At 36.4% G+C, this 24,564-nt stretch overlaps 1 protein-coding gene and 1 long non-coding RNA gene across 2 annotated transcripts in view; one reads left to right on the top strand and one right to left on the bottom strand.

The window, feature by feature from the left end:
• The window catches only part of LOC105472652 (tetratricopeptide repeat domain 3), a 105,110-nt gene that overhangs the window by 31,017 nt on the left and 49,529 nt on the right, over nt 1-24,564 (bottom strand). The window contains exons 21-34 of the mRNA XM_011726087.3: nt 23,319-23,441; nt 22,279-22,380; nt 20,747-20,839; nt 20,033-20,097; nt 18,896-19,032; nt 17,964-18,290; nt 14,657-14,908; nt 11,829-11,875; nt 10,718-10,774; nt 9,536-9,609; nt 7,384-7,548; nt 4,980-6,045; nt 3,975-4,040; nt 75-224 (exon numbers count right to left, since the gene is read on the bottom strand). Of these exons, the coding sequence (XP_011724389.2) occupies nt 75-224; nt 3,975-4,040; nt 4,980-6,045; nt 7,384-7,548; nt 9,536-9,609; nt 10,718-10,774; nt 11,829-11,875; nt 14,657-14,908; nt 17,964-18,290; nt 18,896-19,032; nt 20,033-20,097; nt 20,747-20,839; nt 22,279-22,380; nt 23,319-23,441 (2,724 nt within the window). The remainder of the gene's footprint in view (nt 1-74; nt 225-3,974; nt 4,041-4,979; nt 6,046-7,383; nt 7,549-9,535; nt 9,610-10,717; nt 10,775-11,828; nt 11,876-14,656; nt 14,909-17,963; nt 18,291-18,895; nt 19,033-20,032; nt 20,098-20,746; nt 20,840-22,278; nt 22,381-23,318; nt 23,442-24,564) is intronic.
• LOC139363004 (uncharacterized) overlaps nt 7,544-24,564 on the top strand; it is a 53,213-nt gene continuing 36,192 nt past the window's right edge. Inside the window, exons 1-2 of the long non-coding RNA XR_011622818.1 lie at nt 7,544-9,185; nt 21,163-21,285. This is a non-coding gene — a long non-coding RNA (uncharacterized lncRNA). The remainder of the gene's footprint in view (nt 9,186-21,162; nt 21,286-24,564) is intronic.

The raw sequence follows: 24,564 nt of genomic DNA, 5'->3' as shown, positions 1-24,564 counted from the left end.
GCACAAGCACAGGTACACTCATATTCTCCTAACTATGCTATGTGCAATTAAAGACAGGTTTCACATAGGATTACCTTGTTTTCTTCTAAGTGCCTTTTCAACTTTTCTTCCAGGTCCCTGGTCTCTTCTAAGCCCTTAAGTTTCATCTGCTCATAATTTTCATATGCTTCTTTAAGTTGCTCTTGTAATACCTGGTGCTCCTTTTCAATCCGTGAAATTTCCCCCTAAAAGTGAATTACAAAACAAACTATTAAAAATCATTTAAAATGCCTACTTATGATCTTGTTCTTTACTGTTTCTTAAACAAAGGAGAGTAAAAGGCAGATGAAAATTTACAAGGGAAATGTCACAATAATTCAAGAATTAAAAACCTCTAAACAGTGTTTAGCACAACCAGCTCTTTTATAAATATAATCATTCATATTATTGAAATTCAAATTCTCCAATCTATAATTAGTTCTGAATATTTGTTTTAGAAAGGTTCAATATTAGATCAACAGTTTGATTTAAATGTCACTCTCCACAATTAACACCAACGATTATTTATTAGGTTTAAAAAGTTGCACATATTATACATATTTTAGATATAAACAGAACATTTTAACTTTGGCTTTACTTTTAGGTGTTTCAAATAAATAGTTGCTGGTTATTTCAAAATGACAAAATATTATCAATGAATTATTGTCAGTTATGTTTCTTGCACCAGCTTAACAACAACAAAAAAAACCCCAAACCCAGAAACCATTCTGTTGGCAAACAATAAATGTCATTTAGGTAATTATTTTTTAAAACCTTTCAAACTGCATATAACTTTAAAAGAGCATCTGTTTGATGCTGGCAGCTTCTCCAGCTGGAGGTAACTGTCCTCCATGTGGCAGCCAGGCTTTAGAAATCTATCACAAGCACAAACCTGGTCCACTGACACTTCCTGTACCTTCCCACAATACCTTAGTATTTTTCGAGTGTAAAAAAGCGGGGAATCAAGTATTTGAAACTCCGTGAATGATCAGTTAGAGAACTGTGAATTACGGTCAGATTGACCATGCATGCCCATTTGCCTTGGAGCATGCCACTTTGTCTGCCCAGACTGAAAGTTTAGTACTATAAATAGAGTCCATGCTTAACTAAATTAATTAAACAGTCAACCTTACTATTACTCAGGAGCAAAACTTTATGGTTTAAGACTTTAGTTACCTCCATTTTAATTTTTAATTCAGCAAAAGGATCACGGTGAATAGTAACTTGCTATCATGAATGAATTTACATGCCGCAAATTACCAACAGAGACAGGCAGGAAGCTAAATGCCACCTCTATGTTATTACATTTAAACTTCACCATACATCTGTGAGAAATACATTATTTTTGCCTTTAATAGATCAGAAAACCAAGTGAGGAAACTTCTCAAAGTCCCAGGAGAAAGTAGCAATGCTGGGATTCAAATGCAAGTCTCACTGGTTGAGAAGCCAACAATCAACTATACTAGCATCGAGGTCCTAAAACTAAGAGCTAATTTAAGAAAGCATTTGTGAACGTTCCCATCACTAATAAAAACACTCATTTGAGAGTCAAAAGCACTGACTCATTAAACAACAGAGCCTACCTTGTTTAAAGCTAAGCACAGCATAAGACTTCAACAACAGTAAACAGGTCACTATAGGACTATTTGTAAACATAAAAAGCTGACACAATCTAAATGTTCAACAAGAATTTGGTCAAATAAATTATCACACATTAATAAAATGGAAAACCAAGTATCCATTTAAAATGATGCTATAAATCATATTTACTGATATGGAAACAAGTCTACAATATATTAAAGGTTGCAAATTTCAAATACAATATATATGCTGTGATCCCATCTTTTAAAAACTATTGTTTAATTATATGTAAATGTTCAAACATCCTGGAAGGCTACACATCAAAATGTTAACATGAGTGATGGGAAGGTAGATGATTTTCAATTTTTCTTTCATAATTTTTGGTATTATTCATTTAAAAAATTTAATAACTCTATATATTATTTTTATCATTAGCAACAACTAAACGCTATTTGTACAAATAGCAGCAGGAAACACAAGTTTTGACCTTCCTCCTACTTAACGAGACATTGATCTTGTCAATCATTCCATATCTAACTATAGAACTGCTTTTTAAATGACCCCATAATATTTCATTTTACAGGTATATCATAATTTAACTAGTCCGCTATTGATGGAGGTTTAGATTGTATTCAATTTTCGGCTGATTCAAATACAGACAAAACAAACACAAGAATCCCCGTGGCTCACTGGTCTCTCTCTATACATATGAGTGCAGATCGATTCCTAACTGCCTTCCCAGAAATATCAGTTTCACTATCTTTCAAAATGTGAATGATTGCTTTTCTTATTTCAAGTTGGGTGGGCATCTGTTTATATGTTTAAAAATCATCTGTATTTCTTTCATTGTGAATTGTCTATTCACATCCATTCTCATCTTTGTGATAGGCTGTTAATCTTTTCCTTACTGATTTATAGAAACTCTGTATGTTAAGGAAATTAGTTCTTTATCTGTTTCACACTGCACATAATTTTCCTTGTTTGTCATCTGTGTTTTGACATGTGTATGTGTATATATTTGTTCTTATACATATGCTATGCATATAGGATATACACATTACATGCCATGTGAGTGAGTTATCTTGGGAGTAGAACCTCTGGCCCCAGTTACTCCCACAGATGACCGAGCCCTGGTCAACATCTTGGCTAGCCATGTGAGAATCTCCAGAACCATCCACCCTAAACTGCTCCTGAATTCCTGACTTAGAGCGAAATTGCGAGATTTCACAATTGTGAAATATTTACTGTTTTAAGCCACTAGTTTTGAAGTTGTTTGTTATATATACAGCAATATACATAACTAATTAGACCTGTTCATGTATATACTGGGATTGTGTTAAATTTTAAAAAGCTTTAGGGAGAACCAATCTCATTATCAAATTAGGTGTTCTTATCCAAGTACAGGAAATATCTTTTCATTGAAGGCCTCTATGTGTCTCTCCATAGCATTTAAAAATTTTCTTTATATACATTTAAGTATTTTATCTCTTTTTTTGGTATTGAAAATATTTTCTTTTAACATACTTTCTAACAGGTAACTGTTTGTATATATTTTTATATACAAGTATAGGTTTATAGAGGTTAGTATAGGTTTTCAGTTGATCATTTTGGATTTTCCTGCTACACAATCTTAGCCTTTGTAAATAATGATAGTCACTTCTCCTCTTTTCTGTCTTCTTTCTTTCTCATATCTGCTTTCTCAGTTAATATACCCAGGATAATAATAAATATTAATGGTGAGGCTTTACTACTAAGCAAGATGATGGCTTTCGGCTTAAAATATTAGCATGTTGAGAAATATTCATCATTTCCCATTTTCTTACTAGTTTTGGTCAAGACAGTGACCTGGATTTTATCCAATACCTTTTCAGTAACTTTGAGTTGATAAGACAACTTTTCTCTTATGATGCATATTAACAAAATAAATTATATTAGTAGGTTTTCTAACTGAATCATTATTATAGTAGAGAAAGTCTTTATAGTATCTTTCTGTATTATCCACGTGAATAAGCTTACTTATAAATTATTACATGCTCATTATAATGACCAGTTAAAACAATAAAGCTGGCCAGCCTGGGTGACAGCAAGACCCTGTCTCAAAAATAATTAAAATAAAATAAATAAAAAATTAAAAACAATAAAACAATAACGCTGTTATAATTTGAAATAAATATGCTGGAAAAAATTTACCTTTTCCTTACCTTCTCAAATTTCAACAATGAAAACAAAATCATTTTTTTGTTATGTTCTCAAGCTTATTCCATGATAACTTTGTGTGGAAAAAGCTGACTCCAAAATAGTTCTAGTTTATCATTCCATCTGGATAAATTAATGAAAACTAAACCTTTAAACAGTTTAACGTAATTTTGACTCACTTGTTGTTCCTCAAAAGGATTATATGGCTCAGTATTGACTTCTTGGTGTATTATGTTCCAAGATACCTGTGGGCAAAACAAAAAATTAAAATTCACTTTATCTCAATTGCTCTAGTAAAATAAGCCCATCAAGTAATAACACTTTAAAACACACCCACAATTTTTTCAAGGTTTTTTTCCCATTTAGATCATGTTCCATACTTTCTGTAAACATGTATATTAGGAAAATTATTTAGAATTAGTATAACTGAAAATGATTATGATCCACTGCTCTTAACCTATTTTTTTCAAAGCTTCCTAGAAAACATAATGAGGAGTAGGGCAATTCAATAAGGATTTAATGAATTCATACCCTATAAAGGCAATCATAAGAGAATTTTAATTTCATCTCATGCTTGTTAGGAAGGAACTCATACACATCTCTCTTGTTTCTATCTGGCTGTCTCTTTTTTTCTCATTCCTCCCCTGGTTTGACAGGAGAAGCTGGGCATGTGTAGGTCAGGGTCTTCCTTTTTCCTTCTCTTCCTTTCTGAGTAGCTGCCAGCACATTTTCCCTTTCTCCTCCATGCGGTAAGTCTTATGGGGCAGGCACCCCACGCTGGAAGGCCTCCAGGTGGGCCCTCCTGTAACTGGCAGGTAAGGCACTGTGATACAGGCTACACTGCCAGCCAGCACTTGACTTTTCTACAAACAGCCACCTTCTCCTCCAGGCCCTTTATTAATTCTTAGGATGACGTTTTGGCTCCACCTGCTGTCTTATTTCTCAATGTGCGTAGAATTTCGGTAGCAAAGATGGGTATTTTTGAGACCCAAGCTTCTTTCTGAGAAGATTACCTGGCACACTTCACAAAACAGTTCATATTTTTAAAATATTTTCAGGCAAAAGCTTCAGTAATCATTATAAAGTCAATCAACTTTAAGGATTCTTGTAAATATAATGGCAATGAAAAATGAAAAGGAAAATTTAACTTCAGTATTAAGAAGACTTTTCTATTTAACTCTTACCTGTATGGCAACCATCTGCACGTGTGGAATGTTTGTTACTGCACTGATGCTTTCTGGAATTACTTCACATTTGTTGTTAGAATTTCCACAGTGCCCATCATTTCTGTTAGACTCACTCAGGACTGTATGAGCATCCCCTGTGCTGCAGTGTGACTTTACAGATATTCCCGAAGAGTCTTCAAGGATCTGTGTTTCAGAGGCAATCTGGTGACCAACAGCATTCTCAGCATTCAAATGATGACCCTCAAAATAGGCAGCGGCATTTTTATCTGCTCTGTCATTGGCTACAAAAGACGGCACCACTGGTACTGATCTTGGTAGCTGATATTCAGGAGAAAGGCTGGCCAAGGGTGTATATATGCTGGTGTACTGGGGCAAACCTGGTAACACGTTTATGTATGCTGCCGGTGTCTGGGTGATATCAAATCTCTGGAAAGGAAGATACGTACAGTATCCTGTGAACAAATGGGATTGAGCCCAGTAAGTTGGTTTCACATCCTCAAGAACCGGTCTGGGGGAATTAGAGGAGAATCGCTTGTAATTTGCATCCTCAGAGCCTGGTGTGGGAGAATTGGAAGAGGCCTCTTTGGGTTTCCCATCCTCAGAAACTTGTCTAGAAGAATTGTCGGCTACTGGTTTGGCCCTCACATCTTCACACGCTGGCTCAGGAGAATTTGCAGACACAGGTTTGGGTTTCACATCTTCAGAAGCTGGTGCTGAAGATGAATCTGACACTGGTGTAGACTTTACATCTGGTTTAAATTCCCTTGCAGCTGGATTCAGAGGTAGTTTAACTCGTAAATACTCTCCTGTTTTTGAAATTTCTTCTACTTTGGTTTTAATGTTTTTCTTCTTCCTTTTTTTCTTGAGCCGTGATGCAACTTTCTTCAATGCAATACAGTTGTCAATCACAACAAAACGAGGACATCCCAAGAGAAAAGGTTTTAAACCTCCTGCTTTTTCTAGTATCTGTCGAGTTTCTTCTGGGAAAAACTCATATTCTTGAGAAAACATCTTGTTACTCATGTCCAAGGGACCATGCTCCTCCAAAAACTGAGAGAAGTAACTTGGAAAAAATTTACATTTACGTGAGTTACTATAAGGAAGTACTTGAATACGTCTATAAATAAAAAACTTTTATTCTCCCAAAGGAAAACAGTTTCACTTTTCACTGATCTCAACCTTTCCCCAACAACAAATATAACAAACATAAGGTTAACTGCAATCAATGATACTATACAGAAAATTTTGTATACCTCCTAGAAAATGATCATTTAAAACTTTTCTGGGAGTGAGGGAAAGCAAAATGAAATCAAAAAGTTATCTTATAACTTTCAACTATGTAATTATATAATTTATTCTAAAAACAATAAAAAAATAAAAATTTATTCAGGAAAGATAACAATAATGCTAATAATAAGAATTTTAAATAAAAAGAGAAAATCAAATCCAAAAACAAATCCTATTTGAATTTGTGTACAGCAAATACTGAAAACTACATAGCTTTACTTTTGGATGCCTGAGGCAAATTCTAGCATATTTTAAGAAATAATAGTTTAATTTTACAGTTGTTTCCACACTGTCATTCAAGAGTTCTCTGGAAATATGATTTGCTCGGCATTTCAACTCTAAAGAAAAACCATGAAGAAGGATCTAAGAGCACAGAACTAAATAGGAATGATGCAATGGAGGAAAACAGAAGAAAGGGCCATATGGTGGATATGCTACTGACAGGACTTCCAGGAGAAGAGTTGGCTTTTAAATTAATACTCTATTACAGACCTCAGCCCTTGATTTATTTTCTTAAAAGGAAGGCCTCATGCACTATTTAATAACACAAAGCTCAAAATGGTAAGCTATTTCTGAGATTTTCCTGAATTTTTTACTTGTTTTATCCACCCCACTCAATTATCGATCTAGTAGCTCAAACTGACAAAATCAATAATCATTAGGACTCTAAATTTAATAATTAAAAATCCTCAGGGCGGGGCGAAGTGGCTCATGCCTGTAATCTCACCATTTTGGAAGGCCGAGGCAGGCAGATCACTTGAGGCCAGGAGTTGGAGACCTGCCTGGCCAACACGGTGAAACCCCTTCTCTACTAAAAATACAAAAATTAGCCAGGCATGGTGGTGCAAGCCTGTAATCTCAGCTACTCAGGAAGCTGAGGCATGAGAATCACCTGAACCTGAGAGGCACAGGTTGTGGTGAGCAGAGATTGCACCACTGCACTCCAGCCCATGTGACATGGCAAGACTCTGTCTCAAAAAAAAAAAAAGTCCTAAATTAACTTTGTGTAAAATGTGGCAAAATCTCTAAAAACAGGCACAAATTAAACAACTTCTGATCTTAAATTGGCAGCCTCGGTATAAAATAATGATTGTAAAAATTTCAACCCACTTACTCATACAGAGTTGAACATTTTTGTTTTGGGTTCATTTCCCATAGCTTCTTATTGCGGACAACATATTCGTTACTGTGTTGGTCATAGAGAGCTTCGAATTCTTCTACATCTTGCCGAAGATGGTCAGGCACTGCAAAAGGGCCTGCAGAATCTGAATTTCGATTGCTGGTAAATAACAACAAAAAACACCCAGTTTTGTGAAAGATAAACTTTTGGTTTATTATTTAACCAGAAGAATGTTTAATTGAAATAAACACAATAATGGCAATATATTACTCAGCTCTATGTTGCAAAAATATAGCACCAGGGAACTTAGTGTAGATAAGTTACCCTTCCACAGTTATAGGCAAGAAATATCATATCCGACAATCTAAGTAAGCACTTTCAATTATTTAGTCTTGCTCCAAAGAGCAAAATTCTTAAAACTCCATAATTTAAAAAAATGTTGCATTAACTATAACTTGTTAAATGATTGAAAGACAAATGAAGACTGTATTACAACTGCTATTAAGTAAGTTAAAGTGAGACTGAGACTGGTAAATGTTATTAATAAAAGGTTTTTTTAGGCCGGGTGCGGTGGCTCACGCCTGTAATCCCAGCACTGTGGGAGGCCATGGTGGGCGGATCACTTGAGGTCAGGAGTTCAAGATCAGCCTGACCAACACGGAGAAACCCTGTCCCTAATAAAAATACAAAATTAGCCAGGCATCGTGGCGCATGGCTGTAATCCCAACTACTCAGGAGGCTGAGGCAGGAGAATTGCTTGAACCCGGGAGGTGGAGGTTGCGGTGAGCTGAGATCACGCCATTCACGCCATTGCACTCCAGTCTGGGCAACAAGAGCGAAACTCCATCTAAACAAAAGTTTTTTTTAAATATAAGATGTTAGCACTCTAAAAAGATGTAGTAGTTTGAGTGTGGACTCTAAAACCAGGCTGCATGACTTAAATCCCAGCTCTGCTATTTATAAGCTTTGTGTTCTTGGACAAGTCGTTCTGCACTGTGCCTCAGAGTTTCCTTATCTGTACACTGGACAGAATATTATAGCACTTACCTCCTAGGCGGGATAAGTGGATTGAAAGAGTTTATTAATGTAAACCCCCTAAAACAATGTCTGATACATAAGAATTAATCTCAGTAAAGGCTATGCTATGGTCTAAATGTTTGTGTTCCTGCAAAACTCATATGTTGAAACCTAATCACCAATGTGATGGTGTCAGGATGTGGACTCTTTGGGAGGTAATTAGGCTCTGCCCCCATGAATGGACTTAGTGCCCTTATAAAAGAGGCCCCAGAGAGTTGCCTTGTCCCTTCCGCCATGAGAAAACACAGTGAGAAGGCACCATCTATGAAACAGAAAGCAGGCCCTCACCACACACTGAATCTGCCAGTACCTTGATCTTGGACTTCCCAGCCTCCAGAACTGTGAGGAATAAATTTCTGTGTGTAAGCCTCCCAGTTTATGGTATATTGTTATAGCAGCGCAAACTGACTAAGACAGGCTATTATTTTAACTTAAAACAATACCCTACTTAAGGAATCCATGAAAACGACCACGTAAATTTTTAACTGTTCTGATAACTCCTTTAAGAAATGTGAAAAAAAAAACCATGTTGTACATTTTTGGTTCATAAAGGAATATGGGTTACTACTACTCACTAGTTTTATTTCTTAAATATTTGTTTCTTGAAAACTCAGTTTCGACAACCAGATGGCATTGAAAATCACTAATATATAAGGTGAAACCATAACATCATATACAGCTCCCAAAACAGCTTCTTCTCTATTACAGCAAAAATGCTAGTAAGTATTAACAGAACATTCTCTCTATTGACTATTTTAAAGAATAATTTGTAGACATTTTTCTATGATTTTCCCACAGAGCCCTGCACATGGTAGGTTCTCAATATGTACTTAGTGAATGAACGTTACCAGTATTGTGACTTTAACACAGTTTGAATGAATTCTTAATGCCTTCTAGCCATGCTATGTAAATGTAATCAAGATAGAATTACATCAGGCTGTCACATGCACAGCTTTAGAAAGGAAAGTTAGGGAAATAAAACACAAGTTTATATACATTAAATTAACACAACTTATTAAGTAAAGACATTTGAGTTAAAATGAAGCAAAAATTTAAAAATTATACTTACGTATGGTCTTCACTTGAAGTGATGACATCATTATTTGGAGTTACTGAAGTTGTCCCAGACCCAACTAACATAGGCTGGTTTAAAAGACAGAAAAATGACAATCATTTTCTACGTTAAAATTCCATTAAAGAAAAAAAAATCATTAAAATTGATGAATGCTTATATAAACACACATACAAATTGCTAATATATAAGATCTATCCAAATTTTCTTACAAACAGGAACACATAGTAATAAAAGTTTCAACAGCCAAAAATAAGCTCAAATTAACATTTAGGATAGTTTCCAATGCTCCAAAAAAATTTAAATGTTACTCAGTTTAAACTCCCATTTTACCTAAACTAAATACATATAGTCAAAGATAAAAATAAAAGTTGTATTGGAACTCCTTAGCTCTTCTCATCTTTTGAAGATTTGCTACTCTCTCTCACTCCATCCCCCTTTCTGCTCCCCACATACACAAGAGCCATGAAGAACCCACCAAAGACTTAAAAATTGTGCTCTACTCTGGCACAGTAGTTCACGCCTGTAAGGCCAAGGTGGGCAGATCGCTTGAACCCAGGAGTTCTAGACCAGCCTGGGCAATACAGCAAAACCCCATCTCTATAAAAAATTAGCTGGGCATGGTGGCATGCACCTTCATTCAGGAGGCTGAGGTGGGAGGATCACTTGAGCCTAGGAGTTTGAGGCTGCAGTGAGCTGTCACTGCACCACTGCTCTCCAGCCTGGGCGAGAGAAGGAGACCCTGTCTCAAAAATAAAAATAAAAATGCCCTACTTATCTCACGGGCTTGGAGGAGAGCCTTTGGTGAGAGGCAGGAAGGGATTCTATCAATCCTGGGACAGTCATAATGATTAGTATTCATCATTTTTAGTTTAAATATGTTATCTATTTTTTGAGACTTATTTTTGGGGACATTATGGCAATTTTTTTTTTACTCAGAAACATCTAAAAAAAATAAAAAGGTCAATAAAGAATATGAGTCTCAAGACTTGCTATTATACAATATGAACCTGGAATTTCTTCAAAATGTAGAAGACTGCCAAAACATCTTTAAGTCCTAGAAAGTCTTTCTCTACAAATGTTTCAAAATATCCAAAGAACTGCTCAATTCTAATTTATATGTCCAACTAACTATTTTGGAGAGTTTAGACAATAATTAATACAGAAAATACTCCGTACCTTTGAATCCTTTGGCTTCTTTTTCTTGCCTTTGTTCTTCACCTTGGTAGAACTAAACTAAAAAATGGGGGGAAAATCAGTGAACACTCAAATAACAGCATTATGAATCTCAACATAAAGAAACCATATTGGTTTTCACAGACTAGCCATAAGTTAAATGTACATAAAATGTTTAACAAAAATAACACTACAGTGTATCAGCCAAAGTGCTATGATTTATCATAGAAAACAAGCAAAATTTAATAATACCTAATGTTATAACTAAAATTAAATTGTTCCAACATTTTTATCTTATTTTCCACAGGGTTGGAATGTTGTTTCAAGTAATTAATCAGACTTTTACGTAATTCCAGTTATATGCTATAATAGTATTTTTATTATTAATGTATTTCTTTCACTAAGCCACACTAGACATTCTGCACCTGACCACACACTGGGGCACAAACAGTGAATAACGAAGCCTTCAGCTCCTTATGGGGTATATCGGCTGTGTTTCCCTGCTTAGTCGGGCAATATTTGATGGAGCAGATTAAGATAAAATTTCATATAGATAGATGATTTGCTCCTGAAAATCAGTAAACGGGCATCTTTCTCTTTGAAAACTGCCACAATGCTGTGCTTTTCTCTATTTACTCACTTTCCTAAACTGAAGAATTTCTGAAGAATGAATAAAAGGCAACTGCAAACTACTAAGGAAGACAACTCTGGAACTGTTTTAACTTAAACTCAATTTAGAGCCACTCAAAACAAAGTCCCTTTGTTTTCCTTCTAGAGCAAAAATTAAAACTTTAGTTATTAAAGATAACTTTTCATTTTTATGCCAGGAAATGAAGAACTCTTCCTTTCTTAATTAGAATATTAATGTTTATCAGCTCTGAAACTTCATGGAAATTGTCTAATTTAAGCCTCATAGTTTGCTGATTATTGCTCCAATTCCAAGAAGAAGACTGGCAGTGACTTTCTAATGAAATAGTACATCTTACCCAGACGTCCTTTTAATGTGGTTCTTGAATACTGGCTGTGATGTCAATAAACACTGGCCTGGGTCCCCCTCTCATCCTTGGTTTAACATAGATTAGAACATAAGATTTCAAGTGATCAAGTAACTTACCAGTGCTTCACCACTGTCTTGTTTCCTTAACACAGTACAGCGGCTGTCTGCAGGAATATACAGATGGTTTTGTGAGGAAACTAAATATTTACATTTCCATATAATACACTAAAGCCTTAAAACAACTCCTGATACTACTGGCATAAGCCATGTTCTATTCTTTAATAGGCTTTGACACAAGTGTGGTTTAGAAACCAAAGGCAAAATGGCTGACTAAACAGGAAACCAACTACAAAGAACCATAAAACTTCAATCTGATTCAGCATAATGTGAGTGCCTTCTAGGTGCCATCTATGCTAGTGCTGGGAATAGAGATGCACAAGACAGTCCCTGCCATTGATGAACTCCTGCTCCACTGCCAGAAAGACAAACAGACAAACACCTGTAACCCAGAATGCTAAGTACCACATGAAACACAAGGCAACACAGCTCATGAAGGACTCAGGTCTGCAGTCTGCATGGGAGAGGCCCACAGGAGGGGCAAGGAGGACTCTGAGGAGGAGGGGACATTTAAGTTACTCTGGAAATGAACAAGCAAAGGGGTGGGGCATCGCTGGGGGAACTACATGAACAAAGACAGGAGTCAGGAAAGCACAAGGCAGGTTTGGGCACAGTGAGAAGTGGGGTGTGTGCTCAGAGACAGAGGAGGATGATGAACCCAGACCCCAGATGATGTGAATTTAATTTGTAAGTAAAACTAAACAAATGTTTCCCAAATTGAAGAGTTAAAAGAATCAGAGAGATGTTCTAGAAGAGTCACTACCTGCAATATAAGAGGAAGATGGAAGAGTGGGAGAGTCTAGAGGCATGGAGTCCAGTTTGGAGGCTACTATAGTAGTCTAACTATGGAAAGACAACTAAGGTCCTGGCCTTGGGAAGTGGGGTGACAGCAAAGGATAGATCAAGGACAAAGCTCATCTGGATTGATGACAAACAAGTTATACTCTTAATACTGAAAAGAAAGAATTGACACTAATTACAGAGTTTCCCGTTTAAAAACTAGATATACAATGTTATTGACTGAGATAAATTGAGGAAAAACAGATCTCTGAAGATGTGATAGGTGGGTTCAGTCATACTGCTTCAAGGGGTTCTTTGGCTGTCTGACAGAAATACCCTAGGGAATCATGCATGAAGAGGTCAGGGGAAAAGTCGGGGCTCTCAGTTATCACAGCACTAGTGACACTGTCGAACACTCTAATCTACAAGATCAGTGGATTTTGAAAAGTTTTAAGAAATATAAGCATTCCTTTAAATGAGGAGATAAAACTGAAAATGTTTGGGGTGAAGGTGGAAGGCAGAGCTACTGGACTTGAGAATCCATTGGGATTGCCAATAATTTGGTTAGTGGCTTCTGACCTCATGACTAGAAACAGAGAAACAGTAGCAGCTGGAAGTGCTGTGTTTTTTATGTAGAGAACACAAGTTAAAGGACTAGTGGACGCTAAGAGGGAACTGTGTCCTTTTTAGTTGTCTTGTTTTGTGATCCAAACATGCATCAGATTTTGTAAGCTCAGTCCTGGGACAGCATTTTATTACCACCAGCAGCAAACTGATGGTAATAAATTCAGGCTATCAAGTAGCATGTCACCTTCAGTCATGAAGCAGTATCCTGAAAAGATAAAGCCATCTGTATTTGAGTGTGCTCTTTTCTAAGAATTTTCGTTGTCAAAAGTAAGCTTTCCGCTTCCTTATACTGCATTGGAACTTTATCATCTGTGACACCATCGTACAAGGCTGGACCTTTTAATGTACTCTTTAAAACAAACAGCATGACATTTAAAAGTCTAACTCCTAACAATACATAGAGGAGACTTCTGATTCTGAGGGATTTGGGGATTATCATAACATGTTTATGTAGTATGAAAGGTAAGAAATTATTATTTAGAATCTAGGAATATGAGAATTTTTAAGTAAAACAGGACCACACAAGTCACTGCCTCCAGATCATCTCATTTTAATATGAGGAAATTAAGATCTAAGAGAAGAGAAGGAATTAGCTGCTAGCTAGCTAGTCAGTTCAAGCTGGACTCCATGCCGTTACCCAAATAGGCCCCCCAATTCCAAATAAGCCCTGACACCCAGCTTTCTAACTCCACTTTCACATTCAGAGCCCATCTGAGACTCTACCCCTGCACCACAGCTTTCCTCTCTCCCAGGGAGAAAGTGTTGGGTCCTTCCTTTGATGCCCTTGGCACTTTCTCTGGCCCTCCTGTATTGAGCTTACTACCATGTTACTGTTATTGGTGCATGCTTCTTATTCTCTTTTCTAGAACACAAGGTCCTCAAGGGCAGAGACAAGTGTAAGCATTTCTGAATTCCTTCTCAACACCCATCACTGGGCCCACAAGGTTTTTAATGAACTAAACTAAGGGAGAAGCTGTGCCATAACCTACTTTTCCTGACCCCTAGTTCTAGGCTCTTCCCATTAAAACATGGGGCATCCATTCTAGATTTTGCAAACATCACCTACTTCTGCAGGCCAATGTTTTCTAAAATGCTACAAATCAAACCACTTGCTAATAGATTCTGTCAATGTAACATGCAATCTTTCCCATGATGCTGTGAAAATATCTAAGACGGGAAGAATATTGTGTATTGTTAGCATAACATACCCACATTTGAGTATCTCTTTAACTGATAAAGTAAAAAAGCTTTATGATATAAAAAAAATGCTACTGTTAATCACTAACTTCCCCACATAAACTGGTTGTACCATAATAATTTTCACTATTTTCTTTGTTATGTATTTAAACAAGCTAGGTCCTTCACAGATTTTTTTCCCCTTAAGGTTAAATGTAATATAAATCTAAATTCAGTCCACATACCCATTATATCAAAGAATTCATCTAAAGCACTATGCAATGCTGGGAACTTGTCTCTGTGTTCTTCTAGCAGCCATATTAAACAACGGGCTTCCTTCAATGATGTTGGCTCAGAGAAATAATCAAGTTGCTTTCCTTCTATAGAGTCTAGTTTGTGACCATATTTCTCATGCCAGAGGAAAGTCATGATACTAAAATCAAGCTGTTTAAGAGATGCTCCATAACGAGAAAAGAAAGGTCCTGTGGCATCTAAGCCTGTAATAAAAACAAAACCCAAATCAGAAGAGGAGGGAAATTATTTACTGTAAAATCACATTCAGTCTCACATCTCTGAAAGCAGCTGACTATGGTTTGCTTATATTCTCAGCAAAAACATTTAAATAGTTGAGAACAGATTCGTTCAAGCTATTAGGCATTTTAGAAACACCATTTAATATTGTTAGACTAATTATAATAATTCTTGTCTACTAGATTTGAATAATGTGGGCCAAAGCCTTCTACTATCATAGTTACCTTTATTAGACCTAGGAGATGAAAGTATGGCATTAAATTTCTTTAAAAATATAACAATGAGGCCAGGTATGGTGGTTTAGGCCTGTAACCCTAGCACTTTGGGAGGCCAAGGCTGGAAGATCACTTGAGGCCAGGAGTTCAATACCAGCCCTGGCAACATAGCAAGACCCCTATCTCTACAAAAAAAAAAAAAAAAAAAAATTAGCCAGGCATGGTGACAAATGCCTATAGTCCCAGCTACTTGGGAGGCTGAGGTGGGGGGATTGTTTGAGCCCAGGACTTTAAGGCCACAGTGAGCTATGATGGCACCACTGCACTCTAGCCTGGGTGATAGGGCAAGATCCTATCTCTAAAAAAAAAAAAACCCAAACAATGTTTTCACGAATTCATAATGACTTTCATTCCAATTAGTACAAACTAGCAAGATTTTATGTTTCTTTATATGGATTCCATAGTAACAAAACATCAACAATATGCAAAATCTTTCCAAATGTGTCTAAAAGAGGAAATGGGTAAACCCATTCCCCAACACCTAAAATAACTGCTCCTTATTCCCCAAAATGTGGGTCCTCACCTTCCTCTACAAAAAATCAAGGTGGTCAGTATGCCTACTTTTATTCTCCACTCTCCAAATTAGAAAACAGGGTGACTGCAATCTCATACACACTCCTATTGAAATGACAGTGAAGCCCCACTCCTGATGAACAGCTACCAAAAAGAAAAAAGGAGCTCTGTCCAGTTTCTCCATCATGCCTCTAATACAAAATGGTCACTTCTTCCAAGGGCGTCAGTCAACAAATGAAGTCAATAAATGAAGCAGAGATTGCTCAGAGTCAAAATTACCTTAGACTGCTCGCTTCCGGATTAAAGAGGTAGCTTGCAGAGATCATATTGCAGGAAAATTAGGATCTTTGAACACCAGAATCAGGGACCATGTAGAATACTCACACAATAAAAGATTTAGGAGAGCCCAGTGAAGAAACAGCACACTCCCATTCCCCATCCACGTCGGAGCTTGTGCTCAGTGAGGGGAATGCAGGCAGGCAGTGTTCACTATTGAAATGTTAAATTTATCTCACTAGTGCTCTATTACTTCTCTCTCTCCCTCCCTCCTTTCCTCTCTTCAATCTTTTGCTGAACATAAAAACTGACCTCTCTTATGTTAAATACGTGCACGATATAAGTCCACCCAACAGACGTTTTATGAGAAGTAAAATTCCAGGAAATGAAAACTGCTTTACTTATTATTTAAGTAAGTGTGCATTTTACCTCAGGACTGCAGTAACCCCCTTACTAATTAACATGCTTGAACTCATTTCACAACTTTAAATAAAAATTGCTACTTTAAACAGTATACATATATCCTTATTAAAATACCTTTAATCTTCAGAATAAACATGGTTTATATCAAAAGACATGTTCACCCTTTCCTGCCAGTAAGCTGGAGGGCTGAAGTGCTGCATTTACCTGAATGAACAATGGCTGGCAGTCTTGACCGTGTAGCATAACCCAGGCAAACCTACTTCTCCAGTCCTGAGTATCTCCTAAAGCATGTTAAAAGCAAGCAATAACTTTATAATGTGCTTACTTGATATTCACTAGTGACAATCTTGTCACTTAAAAATAACTTTCCAGGATCACAAATCCATGACGATCTATGCTCAAGGCAGGCATGTTCAGCTGTCTAACTATGCCAAGCTTGCTGCCATCTTACACTGTCTCTTCTGGCAGAAACTGACCAATATCTTCTCTGAAACCCTAGAATTCTAATAGCCCCACGTTTCTAAACATTGGGGACGGCTGGCAGAGGCTTGGCAGGCCCACTCTGTGGTCTGCTGCTAAAGGCCCTGCCTTTTTCCTGTGGCTTCCTTTAGCCTTTTATCTAATAGTTGCCAACAGAATAAACTATTGTGCTAGGCCAGTTGCTATCCAGTCACTAAGATAAATAGTGCCCTGGTAGGTGCCCAAAGCATCCCTACCTTGTGTTACACAACAACTGCATCTGCAGCTGCCTTCTTCAGTCCTACATGGCCTTAGGCAAAGCGCCTGCTTTGGGGGAAGGCAGGGGGCTTGCTCACTCTTCCCTTCTCCCAGCCAAGTTACTAAAGTCAGAACACAGTACAGAGTCATATAATCCTGTGATTTACCACAGCTCAGTCCAACCCTAGGATATGTTTCTCTTAATCTCTAGATACAGATTTGCCCTAGGTGACCCTGAGCAATTAAGTCTCATCCACTCTTCCCTCTAAATTTTTCTTCAAAGAATCTGAATTACATATTTGTCTTCTCAACACAGCTCCGGAGCAGGGGCAGCCTCCAGGATGTGTTATTTACCATGGTTGTGCCTAGTATTCACACATCTACACATTTACAAATAGTTTAGTCTAATACAGGTCTGGATTTCTTCACTGACTGGTCTTTCCTTAGATTGCACCTTTTGAAAAAGTATACTGTAACCTACCTATAAAATAACCTAAAAATTGTGGTGTGTGTGTGTGTGTGTGTAATAGTTTTTCTGTTTTTTAAAGGCCTTCATATATTTAGTTCTTTTTTAAAAAAATTCTTTTAGAAACAGGTCTTGCAACATTGCCAGGTTGGTCTCAAATTCCTGAGCTTAAGCAATCATCCTGCCTCAGCCTCCCAAGTAGCTGGGACTAGAAAAGTATTCTTAACCATACAAATTTATAGTCCTGCATTTAAAGTTATAAATTATATGACAAGAAAATGAAAATGACTCAGAGACCTACACTTCCCCTTCCTTCTAAAGTATATTGCTCTAGAATATAAAGGGACATACCAAAGCTATTAAGTTTTTGGATCCAGGCGGCCAATTTGGGCTCCACTTCTTTAAGCTCACTCAAAACATGCAGAAATATTCTTGTTTTTACTCTGTTCTTTTCTTGAATCAAGTGACGAATAACATAGTCCACTGCTTCATTTAGAAAATTTCTGCTAGAAAAACAGGTTGTATAGTCTTCTGTGCTCAAAACTTTCCAAGAAAGCAATTCTTTGAGAAGCGTGGCTGTATTCCGTATGCCAGATTTGATTTTGTCAGCATACTGCTTTATACACTGTAGAATTCTGTCATCAAGGAACTGACAATGCTGAACATTGTCTACAGTTTCTAAGGATAAATAACGATGGTTAAAGTGATAAATAGGACTAATTCACAATGATATAAAGTTAGAAATAATGTAAAATTACATAATATAAAATGATTCAGATTGATTATATTGTTTTACTAAACAACTCAAGAAACTTTAATTAGAAATATAAACATTTAACAACACTTTTGAAAAGACATGAAAGTGCACGTTAAAATAAACATATCAAAAGCAAGCATTTTATACCCTTCATTCTGAACCATTCATGTAGCTTAAAACTTAGTTCCTCTAAAACATGGCCACTTCCTTCAACAATCCTAACCCAGCTTCATCAACTACCTTAACTTTACATACAATAAATATGTTTAGTCATCAAGCAAGGAAAGTTAAAATACAATCTCTGAAAGGTTTTTCAGTGGGAATACAATCTCCGAAAGGTTTTTCACTGCTCTTTACACCAACCTGATTCTGTCTTTGAGTAACAGAAGACAGTGATAGTATTAAATTACTAACTGAAATCTTCATTTCAATTCAAAATCAATGAACCTAAGGCCCAAAAGATGCTTATATTTATACTTTTAAATGAGAGTATAATATTCGTATCATGGCTTTGGCTTATGCATACCTTTCTGCTCTTCCTTTTTGGGTGGATTACTTTCTCTTAAGTCCTCCTCCATTCTTTCTTGTGCTAATTTTTTTGCTTCTTTTTTTTGGATCTTTCTCTTCAATTTTTTGTCTTCTTTCAGTCTTAGTTTCTCTAGGCTGATAAACATTTACAATTAGCGATAACTCGATGAACTGTTTTCCTCTATCATAGAAACCATCTTCCAAGCAATACATTAGAAGTTTTCCTTTTTAATTAGAGCCCAGCCTACATCTTCCATTCAATATGAGAAACTGTCAGTATTGTCAAAATAAGGGTACTTGTTTCATGAAAACAAGAACCTCAATGATTAGGTGATGTCTAAGGATGCAGTCTACAGATTGTATAGATGTCACTTCCATGTATGTAAGTTACTTCATAAGATAAACAGAAATAGTACAAATTACTCTGCAAAATAATTCATATAAACTCTCATTTCTAAGAAAGGTCCCATAGTAAAATATAGTTTTCACATCCCAATAATAACCCACAAGACTATAATTTGGTTGATCTGGTTACAATGAATTCTCTCCAACAAATAATTCTGTTCATCTTTTCTTTTGCTTTTTCTTGGTCACAAATGATAAAAAATAATCACTTCTTAGAAAGAAAAACAAGAAGCAGGACCAAAAAGAAAAGAAAAAAGAATCTGAATTATTTGATCTAAAAAAAAAGCTATAGAGAAGTAATAATTTAGACAGTACATTGAGTATTTCAGGGTAAAAAACAGTCATAGGTTCAAAATGTTTACTGAAGAGAGATAAAAAGAAAAATATGCTTTTGGAATTAAAGTTTCAACAACTGACAGCAAACTATATAGTTTTTATATAAACGCCAAATGTATTCATCAAACATGTAATTTCACAGCATCAAATGTTCTAATTTTACTTGTAAATTCAACCACTAGATAAATAATTCTGAATCAAGTTTTTAGTATTTAGTCATTCTAGGCTAGTTCTCTTTAAGTTTTAAATTTCCATAAAAATCATTTCTAAAAAACACTTATTTGGATATATGTATACACAGCCAATTTTTTAAAAGGCATAATTTAGAAATCTGCATTTAATTGAATTATATTCTAAGAGACATCATCAAACCACTGATTGTTAAAAATCTTACCTAGAACATTTCTGTTTCAGAATAGGTCTTGGAGGAACCTTTTCTTTTATGACCTTGTGTTCAAACTTTAAATAAAACAAAGACATCCAAAATTTGTCTCATACTCCCATGACATAAAACACAAAACCACAAGTGACAAGTATTTCAGAAGCACACATAATGTTCAGTTTGATAGAGAACAGTGATGATGTTCTGACCCAGACAAAAGCCCAGAAAGCTTTAGCAAAATAATTTACTGAAGAGGAACAAGAGCGTAGACACACTTGAGGAAAAGGATTTTAAAAAATTAAGAGTAAGCAGACGATCTAATGAAGTGTAAATATTATTACAACTACCCACTCCTGCCACTCCCATGTCATGAAGTTAAAGGTAATCCCTCAAGATGCTCTTCCCCCTCCCTAAAAACCTGCACACCCACTAATGCCCAAAAGTTTACCAGGATTAAGAAAATGAAGTTATCAAAAAGAGTAAAAACAGTAAAACTAAGATATAAAAAGCCTCCTTTTCCTATTAAAAAATAAAAGAATATACGAGTGCTTTCATTACAATGAAGGATTCTCACATCCAAGTATTTTCTATATTTTCTTAAACGAAGTAATTGCTTCTTTCCTGGAAAATATCCAAATTACACGACATCTACAAATTCAAATCATGTTTCAAAAGGTGTAAACATTTTGGTTATCTATTTAACAAGGTTTCCCCTTTATTACTTACTTCACATTTAACTTGACCACCACTGCTGAAGATGATAATCTTAGAAATGACACCTTCACAGTCAGGGGTAAGACATATTCCTTGTAGAAAATCCTATTTGATTTAAAAAAAAAAAAAAAAAAAAAGAAAAATGTTACATCTAGGGGGGATAAATCTATACATGTATACTACTTTTACCACTAGGAACAGTCAAAATACGGACTAAAACCATCTTCAGGGAAGTGGTGAAAATCCTTACTCACTGCCATGTGAATTTTAAGGCTTCCATGTAGGAAAAACATACTTTCAGGTATGGGTCTGACCATGTGACTTGCTTTCATCAATGCAAAGTGACCAGACATGATGTACACATGTCTAGACAAAAGGTTTAACAAACACTTTATAGACTGGACATTGTTCTTTTTCCTCTGACACAGGAAGATGTTCCAGAAAAGGGTCATTCTTCAACTTAGATTGAGAAACAAGGAATAAAGCCACACAGAATAAAGCTGCTACAGCCCAGTCCCAGCCAACAACTGCAGAACTGTAGGACTAGTCATGTAAGCAAAAAACAAACTTCTCTGAATGTATGCCACAAGATATTTGGGTGTATATTACTTCAGCATATCCTAGTGAAAGCTAACTAATTTAAAGAGCATATTTAAAACCATGGGAATGGTTAAGACCACTAAAAGACGGTATATCGCTAGAGAAACTCAATTTAGGTAAGACAAAGACATAGCAGAAGTGACTCAAAGGTGACAGTTATTTACTCACATCATTCTATTGTTAATTAATTATGTGAAAATGTACAAAATGTGAGAATTTATTTCTACCAAACTTTAATAATTGCTATCGTTAACAGATGCCTAGTACAACTGCCTTATTCTTTCCCAAATAAGAACAGTGGTCTGCATAAGCCTAAGAAGTGTAGGAAAAGGTCCATAGTTTCTACAGATCAGAAACAAATTCTATGAATACAAATAAGATCGTAATATTGTGTCTTCCCTCAAAGTATGTCTACTTCATGGTAGTTAATGTCATTATCTTGATAATAAGAAAATCCCTGGTGAGAAATGGCAGTTTAAAATTGAAGTTTATCCTTCTTCCCAACATTAAAAAAATTGTTTTGAGTTGATTTCTTAGTACAAATTACTGCATCAAATTTTGGTTTTGAAACCTCTAATTCCACATCAAAACTTTCAAGTGGGGTCTGGCACAGTAGCTCATGCCTATAATCCCAGCACTTTGGGAGGCTGAAGTAGCATCACTTGGGTCAAGGAGTCTGAGGCTGCAGGGAGCTACGACTGCACCACTGCACTCTAGCCTGGGCAACACAGTGAGATCCGTCTCTTTAAAAAAACAAAGCCTCTATGGTTAATGCCTTCATGATTGTATAAATAAAAACAAAACCTGATTTTTCACTTTATTATTAAAGTTATAATTTAAAACTTTCTAATTATGTGCAGAATGTTCAGGAAGGAATTCTTGGGGGAAAAAATTGACATACAATAAGTATACTGAAAAATTCAGACAATCTTGTTATGCTTTACCTTGTCAATTTTATCATTAAAGGTTGTACTTTTTAACTTCTTCCAGCAATTCATGTGAAATTCTATTTTACAGTACTGGCAACAGCTGATGCGTATAAAACCCTGGGGTTACAAAAAAATGTGTAATTAACGTTTTAATGATGTCTCTGCACGCACACTCATTACAACACACACAAAGACAAAGAGAGAGAGCTTGACTAACATGTTTACTGAAACAGCATAAAGTCACATTATTCTTTATATCAAATATTTTATAAACATTATTTCATCTGATTTACTAACCAGGGACATTGGAACAGTAGGACAAGGGCAGCTACTATCTTCTTGAATAAACCAGTATAACTTAATTAAGTGCCAGACTTATCTCAAATTTTGGTCTTTAGCAGCTAATTCAGTGATCACAATGACCTTTAGATTCGGGACTCAAATTTTATGAGACATCAGAATTGCAACAAATCAGAGGTAACAATCTCACTTTGTTTCCTATCCTCCTAAGGTAGCTGGAAGAGGAAAAGGAATGAGCCAGCCTGCCTTCTCAGGTCACTACCCCAGCCCACAGTGTTTATACATCAGTGGCTCTGGTTCCCATGTGAGATGATGTAGACCTAAAAAGTACAGGAAGGCTGGGCGTGGTGGTTCATACCTGTAATCCCAGCACTTTGGGAGGCTGAGGGGGGCAGATTACGAAGTCAAGAGATTGAGACCATCCTGATCAATAGGATGAAACTCTGTCTCTACTAAAAATGAAAAATTAGCTGGGTGTGCTGGGACACGCCTGTAATCCCAGCTACTCAGGAGGCTGGGGCAGGAAAATTGCTTGAATCCAGGAGGCGGAGGTTGCAGTGAGCCAAGATTGTGCCACTGCGCTCCAGCCTGGGTGACAGAGTGAGACTCTGTCTCAAAAAAAAAAAGTCCAGGGAAAGGGGTGGACAACTGCTAACTAGCCAGAGAACTTGGGTGCTTCCAATTAGAGATTGTTTTGAGCCCATTTTAAGGAATGATTTTGCAAGTTAATGTCCCACTGTACACTCATTATTTACCTTAAAGTCTGGATCAGTTATGTATATCTGGATCTTAGAATATCCATGGCACTTCTGATAGCAACAAATGGCATCTGGCACTGGAGGGAACTTGCATTCTTCAACAAATTTCTCTAACAGCATCTAAAACAAAATAAACAAAAATGATACCATTACAATACTAATCTGTCAATAAAAATGTCTGTGATTTCAACAACCTCTTGCCATCAAAATATTTTCAGCATAAGAATGACTAAATTTTTTTCACCAACAACAAACTACATACAACTTTTAAAGTGTTTCCTTTTAAAAGGAAGGCTGATACAAAGACATAAGAGATTTAAAAAGAGGACTTAACCGAATTTTTTTTCAGAATTTTGAAAGAATCAAAATTTTGTCCTGTTACAATCATCAAATCTCATTTCATAATTTACAACTCTCTGAAATCTCCCATAAGCATTAAGAGGAAGTCAAGCAAGGCAGAATAACCCTTAGGGGAATCCTGAGGACTTTACCGGCTCCTCTTGCCTGACATCACCTCATCCAGGATCCTAACACTCCCATGATCTTCCTCCTTGCAGCTCTGCCACTGTTGTTTGTGGACTCCCTGGCGAATTATTCCATGGCTAATGAAGCCCCCAAGAGACTCATGCCATGCCTCCAGTGCTGGCTTTTTGTTATCAATAGCTCCTGTGCCTCCATCCCAATCTTGTATGAAGAGAGGAAAATCCAAGAATCCCTGTGTTTTATTTTTTATAACAGCTTTTGTTGAGATATAATTAACACACTATACAACTCAAATAAAGTGTAGTTCAGTGGTTTTCAGCATATTCACAGGATGTACCGACATCACCACAATCTAAATTTAGAACATTTTCAACAAGAAACTCCATATGCATTAACAGTCCCTCCTCATTTTCCCCTAACCTCCCAGGCCCAGCAATCACTAGTCTGCTTTCTGTCCTATATACAGATTTGCCTATTCTGGAGATTTCATACAAATGGACTCACACAAGCCCTTTGTGTTTGGCTTCTTTTATTTAGCATAATGTTTCCAAGGTTCATACATGCTGTAGCATGTTATCAAGTACTTTTTTTTTTTTTTTTGAGACAGGGTCTTACTCTGTTACTCAGGCTGGAGTGCAGTGGCACAATCTCAGCTCACTGAAACCTCTGCCTCCTAGGTTCAACTGATCCTCCCACCTCAGCCTCCTGAGTAGCTGGGACTACAGGTGTGTGCCACCATGTTTGGCTAATTTTTGTATTG

Source organism: Macaca nemestrina, chromosome 4, assembly GCF_043159975.1.
Source record: "Macaca nemestrina isolate mMacNem1 chromosome 4, mMacNem.hap1, whole genome shotgun sequence".
Taxonomy (NCBI): Eukaryota; Metazoa; Chordata; class Mammalia; order Primates; family Cercopithecidae; genus Macaca; species Macaca nemestrina.
The sequence above is the reverse complement of the archived record's forward strand: the minus strand, read 5'-3'. Positions and strand labels throughout refer to the sequence as shown.